This window comes from Glossina fuscipes, unplaced genomic scaffold, assembly GCF_014805625.2.
Source record: "Glossina fuscipes isolate IAEA_lab_2018 unplaced genomic scaffold, Yale_Gfus_2 1, whole genome shotgun sequence".
Taxonomy (NCBI): Eukaryota; Metazoa; Arthropoda; class Insecta; order Diptera; family Glossinidae; genus Glossina; species Glossina fuscipes.
This window is the reverse complement of record NW_023998415.1, coordinates 16509117-16518830: the sequence shown is the minus strand read 5'-3', so window position 1 is coordinate 16518830 and position 9714 is coordinate 16509117. Positions and strand designations below refer to the sequence as shown.

The 9714-nt window shown below is 31.4% G+C and overlaps 1 protein-coding gene across 1 annotated transcript in view; it reads right to left on the bottom strand.

Moving 5' to 3' along the window:
• Positions 1-9314, bottom strand: part of LOC119645071 (transmembrane protein 134) — a 29518-nt gene extending 20204 nt beyond the window's left edge. Inside the window, exon 1 of the mRNA XM_038044934.1 lies at positions 8584-9314. Coding sequence (XP_037900862.1) covers positions 8584-8771 — 188 coding nt within the window. The 5' untranslated portion in view covers positions 8772-9314. The remainder of the gene's footprint in view (positions 1-8583) is intronic.
• Positions 9315-9714: the final 400 nt, after the last annotated feature.

The following is a 9714-nucleotide window of genomic DNA, read 5'->3' as shown; positions in this document are numbered from 1 at the left end:
AGAAATTTTTGTGGATTTTTGCTCTTTTCTCGGAAAATATAAAAGTTAGAAATATGAAATTTTCCACATTTACTTTACGAAACATTCTACTCTACTACGGCAAAGAATGGAAAGAATCTCTTAAACCCACACAAAGTTACAATTAAATGATCAAATGTTATTTCCTTAGGCTCTTTGGTCGTTTATTATGCTTATTTATCGTAATGTAAAGGAGACAGAATATTTATATATGTATGTTTTGCACGTTGCTCAAATGAAGATGTACTATCTCCGCCTTAAAATGGGTTAATTGTACACCGCGACTTCGTGGATTAATTTTCTCTTAATAATGCCAGCGATATGGGTATCGAATAAAAGAACTTGGAGAGTAAACGCGCGAACAGCATTGTGGTACATATGCGAGATTCGGCGCCCCCGTCGAATATAACTTTTTGTTTTGTATTAATTTAATTTTTTTTTTTTTTCCAACTTTTATGATTTGTTATTATCGTTTATACTGTATGTATTGTTTTAAACGAAATGAAAATCAAGCAATCAAAACTATTTATAATAAATTTAAAATAAATTCGTTAAATTGTTTTTATTTATTTATTTTTTTTTTTTTTTTTGAAATTATGACCCGCAGTGACTAATGTATGTCCCACATATATTATATATTGCGTCTGACAATCTTGCGCACAGTTGAAATTGCCATTTTAATTGAAAGGGGTCAGGTACGGTGTGCTATCTAACATATTACAATCCATAGGTAAGCACTTAAATCGATTCCCGATAATACAAGCACTTACACGAGTGGGGAAAAAAAACCCTGCATATAGCTAAAGTCAATGATCGGATTAAATTTTTACAAAGCCATATAACAAATCAAAACTTTTCAAACTTCATCGTCAGAGTTTCTTGAAATATTTCATTGTCCCGCGAATATATTCGTCCGGCCGATGTTGTTAAACCTCCGTCAGCATCGTGACTTCTTATTAATTCTTCATATTCAGTGCTTGTGCATGAATCTTAAGTTTTTGTTTAGTGTTTCAAAAAGAAAAAAAAAAAAATAAATAAATAAACACTGAATACTAATTGAGATGTATACACACATTTCGCATGAAAAGAGTGAGTTTTCGGTATTTTTTGCTGTTCGTAAAACAAAAAAAAAAAAAAAAAAAAAAAAAAAAGAGTATAAAATGTTTTAATTTTTAAGTTTTATCAGATTTCTTTCCCATTGTTCTTATATTGACTATACGGGGAAATATACATATATCACAAAAACATCGCAAATATGCTTTCACTAAATATGCAATCTGAATAACACATTTAATAGATTAGAAAAATAATATTAATTCAATTCATTTGTAGAATGGAAAATATAAAGCAAAACAAATCTCAAATCGCACTTAAATAAAAAATTCCTTATTCGGACTATGAAGTTCGTTATCCTAAACTTTTTCTTCTTCTTGAAAATTTAAATTGATGATTGAAAACATGTAAAACGAGTAACGTGTAAAGCAGGAGATAAGTGTATTAGTAGTCGAGTAGGCAAGAATCGCGACTACCAAGTCTGTGTTCGCGGGTTCAAATCTCATTGCTGTAGAATTTATTTTGGCCGTAATTAGAATGAGTACTCAGTCATGAACACAGACATAGCACACACTAGGCAGCGCCCGTTTCCCACTCTCCTTCTTTCATTTATTTTGTTAAACCGTCACCGCATTACACGTATAGAGAGGCCATCTCCAAGGTGATTGATTCATATTAAAAAAAAAAAAATGAAAAAAAAAATAAACATTAACTTGATGAGATACTTCATGTATTCCGTCCTCCGTCTATGTAAGAAGACAAAAAGGATTTAATCGTAGTTCACATATAGTTGCGGTGAGAAAAAACGAGATAAAAAGCTGAAACTTCAAATATTCATTCTTAGCTAATGATCACAGATCGAATTTGAAAGCAGGTATAATCCAACTGCAACTGTAAGCAATGCCCACAACTAATAAAATACTCTACCTATTCCAAGCTACTGTGATACAAAATGCTAGGCATCAAGTAATCGAAATCCAAACAAACACGGACACAACATTTCGATTTTCCTTCTTTTTCACTTTCTTATTTCCTTCCTCTTTCTTGCAATATGTAGTCAAAAAAGAAAAAAAACAGAAAAAAAAAAATACCTGGACTTTATGATCAAATTTTATTCAAATTTTTAAAAATATCTTTTATTCGCAGAACCTCATTATTGTCCTTTTTTTTTTTTAAATATATATTAAAGACCGATTATTATTATGTTCCCGAGTTAGGAGAAAATGTTCAAAAGTCAGGTGGACTCCCCCGCAGTTCCGTAAGAATAACAAGTATTTATCAAAATTATTGTAATAAGAAGACCGACATATGTTGGATCAATAAATGCAATGCAAGTTTCCTATGGCAACGGATTCCCATTTGGAAAAACTGCTAACACACATTAGCAGCACTTTTCAACTTTTTATATCAATTCGCTGATTAAATTTTATATTTTATTCTTACTCTTGTTTATTATTCCTTTATGAAAACGTTTAAAGACTTAAATCAAAAAAAAAAAAAAAAAAATAATAAAAAAAAAAAAAAAAAAAAAAAAAGAATATTTGAATGTAAGTCTTCAAACAAAGAAAATTTCACTTAATTATAAGTATATCCAAAAATAAATTCCTTTAACATGTTCGCAGACGTGAATGCGCGCTATAACAATCATTTTCATTGTGATGCAAAATGACATCAAATCTTAAAGACAATATTATTATGCCCATCGCGAAGGATAACGGGTATGTTTATTTTGTCAAAACGTTTGCAATGCCCAGACGGAAGAATCAGAGACCCTACAAAGTGTATATATTCTTGATCAGGCGCAAATTTTAAATCGATTTAAGCATGTCCGTCTCTCCAACTATTGTAAACATTCTCTTGACGGCACTTCAAATTTGTAAGAAATATTAGAAGTTCTTGTACGCACGTTGGTCTTGAAAATGGGAGAAATCGGCCCACAGCACCCCGTAAATTAAGAATACCTCTGTTTTTCAAAGGGAATGAAAAATTGGTTTTTTACTCATTACTCATAAATTCATAGCAAATAAATGAAAAAAAATTTGGACGATGCTGTAACATCTGAGAACAAAAATAGAAAAATTTGCCCAAGCAGCCTACGTCATGTTATAATGTATCAAAATATAATTATTTTTATAACTTTTTTTATAACAATTTTCAATTAAATGGAATGCATTTAAAGGTGTCCGTCCGTCCATATGACTGTTTGTAGTATTTGTGGTAAACATGCTTCCGTTAGAGAAAATTAAGATATCGCCTACAAACTTGTAAAAGAAATTGGGCGGAACCAAAATTTTTCACAGAAAACGGCTACAACATACCCATACTCCCCTATGTGAGAAAAACTTTTATTTTGAAAGTAAAAGAAATCAGCTGCGCTCACTCCATATTATAGAGCATGAGAATAGTTCTTTTTCTGTTTTTGTCTCTTTTAAGGTAACAGTGATGGGTATTTTCTTACTTGTTTTCCATTGAATTTTCTATAATATAACCAACGGATTTTTAATTATTGTGTTATACTTGCCAAAGTATTGATTAACTAAGGCTTTTCTCTCTGTGTATTTACAATTTACTTGAATTCCTTTCAAGTTTCCAAATTTCTATACACTGGATAGAGAGCAGATTCTCTCTCTGTCCTTTTTTCCTCATGTTTTCTCTTATGTAAATGCTATAGCAATCACGTTATCCCAGTTGAAAAATTTTGATCTATAATTGTCGTGAATGCTATAGCATTCGTTGCGTATGCCGATTAAAATAGGATTTAGCTTATAAACTTTGGAAAATGTATTCAATCAGTTTTCGGATATCACAGCTAATCTTAAAATAAATTTCGTGTAATTTTTTGCTACTCATTTAAATTTTTACTGTTCGCGAACGTGTTAATATGAACAGTCGAACCTGTTTTTATGCAAATTTTTTTTATGCGTTTTCTTTTATACGGTCCCTATTCACAGCACAAAAACAGGTTGACACAATATGCAACAACTGTCAAGTAAGTAAGTAAGTAACTTATCAATATCCAAAATATTTAATGCAATAAAAAAGCAGATTAGATTGGATTTAATGGTGTTAAATAGGGATCGTCGTCTGTTCGGATCTTCAGAAAAATATCATTGTTTTGCAAAATTTTTTTCTTATAACATTATCCAATTAAGCGAGACATCTAGCTATCATTACTTAGTCTTATTTCTTTCAACTCTTGATGCTAGTAGATCCTGACGGGTTCTTCTTTAGTTCTTTGTTTGTAAATTCATTTGCAATTAAAAAATGAAGCATAGCAAGCTATTACATTAAGGGCATCTATGTAGTCACGTACAGTATAAGCATAATAGCCGTGTCACAAAATAAATAAAGAAAGAAAAATGTTTTTCAAACAAAAAATAAATGCAATTTGTAGCTTCTTGCTTAATATCACTAAATCATTGACATAATTTATGGCATTGTTTTATTTTGTCGTTGTTGTTGTAAATGTTGCTGTTAGTGAAACGCTTATGTATAACGACATAGCGTAATGACACTTTGGTCCTGATGATAATGTAATGTAAATATATATATATATATATATATATATATATATAGATAAGTACCATAAATGATAAAGTCGTTGGTAAAAAAGATCGCACAAGTATTTGAACTTTAAAAGCACCCTTCATAACACTTATCAACACATAAACAGAATCTCTCATTTTACATATAACATATGGACGTTGAAAAAAATAACGTCAATTAGGTTCAAATGTCAGCGGATGCTACAGTATATGTCCAAGTTTAGGGCCATGAGAATACAAGGAGCTCAGCAATTCTGGACTTGCAGGGTAGGCAATAAAAATATCGATGATGATAGTCATTAATAGGTAATTTACAATCGCGAGATGAGATTGAAAAGGGATCGTAAAACCTAGTCTGTTTCAATCCAGGCCAAGCGATTAATTCTTCTCTCCATTATCAATAACTGAGATGTTGAAAACGGGAAACTCACGTAAAGCTAAGACATAATCTTGCATCATGACAATACCATTGTTATATGCATCTAGGCTAGGAACTTTTGATATATTCACTATATAATCCGAATTGTGTCTCCTGACCAGCTATCGTTTTTTTTCATTCGCCGAACGACCCTCTTTATGGTGTTAACAAACGAAAAGTAGCGACACACTCACTTGGTTCAGCTTTTTTGCCTAGCATTTCTCAAATAATGGTATAACAATTTTTGCCAAAAGATTATCGAGCAGAGTGCCATTGATTGAGTGGAACAAAGATTATTTGAAATATGGAAAAAATATGATTCAGTTTTGGCGAAAAAGGCCACGAAATTATGCAATCCCCTGGTACTAAGAGAGAGAGGTTGTATTCGAGCTGAGTGATACTAATTTTTAAACTACATTTCATTGCAAGATAGAGTGAAGAAGTCTATATATATATATATATATATATAGAAATCTCGTATATCGTATCGTTCGCTGAGCAAAAACATATGCCGGTTATATAATAGTCTCCGGTCCACATTCCTATAAGTGGCAAATGTAATCTCATAAAGTCCTGCGGTCAAAAAAAAAAAAAAAAATTAAATTTTAAATATTTTCCAACGACTGCATCACGTTTAATACGTTACAACTATTTTTATGGTTTTTTTTTTAATTTTATTTTTATCTCATAGACAAAATCAACGCACAAGAGCGGTTCATTCACTTATCCAATTAATCGCTTGTAGACTCATAGAGTCTACGTACACCGAAAAGCTCATAAACTTGATAGTTTGCAAGTCTTTGATGAATAAGATCCGACAGCTTTCCCTTGGCTACTTATTTAAGTGACATTAACGGACAAAGCAAAAGAAAAATCTTAAGAGATAGCATATTATTATTATTACTACTTTTTGTTTTTGTGTTTGTTTATATGTTGGGATGTGTCGATGAATATTCTAAAAATATTTATAAAAATGATCAAGACAAAATAAATAAAAACTTAATAGTTTTTTTCTTTTTTTTTTTTTTTTTTTTTACAACACAGAGGGTATATTAGGTTTTTTGATTATTTGTAGCGCGAAGATTTAATAAACTATTGGATTGTTGGGAAAGTTATGAAATACGATTTTTTTTAATAGCGGGTAAATATACATTGTTGAATGCAAGATCGAATTCGTTGTATTGTAATCTCTCTCTCTCTCTCTCTCTCTCTCTCTCTCAGCGAGACTTACGAATATCGTACACCTTTAATATCGAAATTGTTGGTATGATATATTATAAACCAATATTGGCGCTGATCTTCCCTCAATACATCTTTTTCATACATATTCAATAATTTTTTCCTTGCTTAAATATCATTGTTCACTTTATCGATAGCAAAAAGCTATTTCCTGCTTTCGACTTCCCACAGGTGATAAAGCATTAATCACAAATCTTTTCAAACAAACAAACAAACTTTGCTATATTACCCCTTAAAGTATATAATGAAGAAACGAAATGACTTTCCGCACATCTAATTATATGTGCCTTCGCAATAACAATGCGTGGCCGAATTAGCTCAGCCATATAACGTATCATCAAATAGGTCTGTGTCTCTGGCATGCATTTATCGCAAGACAGTTGACAGAACCATATCATTTCTAGATGAAACGAAATGTAGCAACATTTTATGACATTCCAACCATCCGTTTAGTGTTGAAGTGAGGCGCTAGTTATGCAACAGTTTTCGCAAAATGTGAATTTCATATGATAAGTAAAAGCACTCACAATTAATATTGGCTTGAAATCACTGAACTGGCGGTCGTTCCAGAAAACGTAACAAAGTTGCGCAAAATCGTCTTGGAAGATTTTAAAATGGTGTTGCATGAGATAAACGAAATCCTAAAAATGCCAAAAGATCCAAATTGATTCATTTTACCAAACTTCACAGTCAAATCGGAAGTCAGTGAGAATAGCGTCAGTAATAGGATAGTGTCATGAAATTTGGGCAGATTTCTTACATTTCATTTAAAAGTTAGTGCTTTTCTGTCAATACTGTTATCGCATAAGTATCAGATCGGAGACTTATTGAGCGATGTTACACATCTGACCTGTTGCTTCCGTACGTCTGTCGACTTGTTCAATTCACTTTTGCAATCTGAGAACTTTATTTCAGCCAACCGACCAAGTACCATAAAAATTTGGAATTTGACAAGAAACCTATGGAGTCAATTTCCTTTTCATATCCGTTTTCATTTCCTTGTTTTGCTGCTTATAAGAATATCTGACAGCCGCCAGCTGTGTTTATATTTATTCGATTTCATTTTTCGCTTTCTTGTTTATTTGTTTGTTTTACATAAAATATTTAAAAAATATTTACGTTAATTACAAATATAAACATATATATGGGAAGCTCACTTCTAATTTAATTAGATTTTGTACAAATTCGTCAATGGCAGTATGTTTGCAAAAGTACGTAAATTATATGGTGTTTGTGAAATTTGTCTGCTTGTTCTTTTTTTTCGCAAAATATGTAGGCAGAAATAGCTACAATAAAATTTACTTGGTTTACTTGATTAAATCGAACCAATCTTTTGCATAGGGTAAAGTGAGTGGTTGATTAGATCACCAAGAGTCAAGAACATTGCGCACTTTTTTCCATATTAATCCTTTTGAGCATCATATGGCTTTTAAATATGATGGAGTTGTACAATTGTACAGGCAAGACCGGTCATTTAAATCTCTGCATTCAATACTTGCACTAAGAAAATAATGAAAAAAGAATATAAACTTTGTATACTCATGTCCACCTATCTTGATATTTGCTGTTGTTTTTCAAGTCTCAGCAAGACATCTTTTAATAATGACAAAATCCTCATAACCATATGAGTATGGGCGGCATAGTACTGGAATGAAGGTGAAAAAAGTAAGAGTAAAAGAAATAGATTGAAAGTTTTGTCATTTCTCCAGACTAAAGACTTTAGTCAATTGAAGGTGAGATGATTTATCTCCAAGCCATGTTAACGGGATAGCTGGCGTCCGCAGCAAATTCGAAAGATCTAATTGCTAATAAGAGTTTCAATGCTGCATATATTGCGCCTGCTGACATGGCTTTTCTGTTTTTTTTTTTTTAATCCCAGTGATATTTAGCCCCATTTTACCAAGAGAGTCGTAAGAAAAATCTGCACAAATACCTCTAGCCTTCTGACATGAAAGGTTGGATTACATACTCAATAATATATATAACTCTGATCGCCGGGAGGAAATAAACAAAGACTTTGTACGTACGCACATAAAAACATTTTATTGTTACACTTTTCAGCTTTGTTTTTCATTTACTTTATATTATATTGTATACGTAATAAATGAAAATAAAAACCATTAATAGCTTAAGAAATTTTAATTACTCACTATTTTAACTATTGATTAAAGTTCAATTCAACCATTGACGAAAAACTTATTATATGCATTATAATTGTTTGAAAGGAAAATTAAAATTACATATGCAAACACTACGCAGTTATAAAATGAATCATTTTTGGCAAGGATGATAAATTCAATTGCAACTTACTTAGGATCTTGTATACGTATTGAAACATCGTCTGTGGAACGTTGTTTTGAACGCATCGGTGTTGATATCACTGTTGAGCCATAAACCCGTATAGCCTCATCGGTTTCCTCCTCAAAGGCATCGTGTATAGAAAAACGTTTCTCTTTACCTTGACGGCCGGCTGAAAAACTATTGCTATTATTATGCATTGCAAACTACTTTTCTCTACAATTTATCCTTATTTATTTATTTATTTTTTGTTTCTTTGTTTTTAATAGCAAAGCCTGCCAAGCAGTATCCAGTCTTTAAAATCGTGTTGCGTTTTGTTGCTATTGCTGCCGTAAATTCTGGGGGGTTTGCGTTGTCGTTGTGGTTGCTGCCGCTGCTGTTATTGTTATTGTTGTTGCGTGACCATACCATAGAAATAGTTTTTTTTTTTTTTTTTTTTTAAAGGTTTTCAACAAATTTCTCCGAATATTTATTGATCTTGTATTTATTTAGCAATATTTCTGCGTACACATCGTATATTTAATTCACACATAATCGTAAGTTAAAATTTTCATAAAAAAATTTTTTCTTTTCTTTCGCTTTAAAATTTCTTTGTAATTTTCACAATCAAAAATTTTGCCAAATTTTTTTTCAGTTGTTTACGTTGTTTAGTTTCAGCTTTTTGCATATATAAAAATACCATTTCTTCAGCCCAATTGTTGATTTGATATACGCGTACGAACTAAAAGAAAAATAATTAATTACTGCCATAGACCGTTTGATCCAACGAATTCAACGATAACAAAAAGGAAGAGAGAGAGAGAGAGAGAGAGAAAGCAAATGAAAAATTTCTGGTAAATAATTTTGTCATTGTGTATAAGGAAACCGAGAGAACCCTGCATATGTAGCGTTGCATTCGCTTTAAGGTTGATATTGAAGCTTATCTTGGTTGTAATATTCACAACGAACTTGAAATGAAACACATTATGTAAATATTTGGACGAAATAATAGAATTCTTCTTGCAAAGCTAATCGATATGGTTAAAACACAAAGAATTGTAAGGGACTAAGGAAATGGTGTCAATTTTAGTTAATTTTCCGTGTTTTTGTTTTATTCCATTTATTTCAAATTTACATGACGGAACATCCGAAAATATCGTTTCG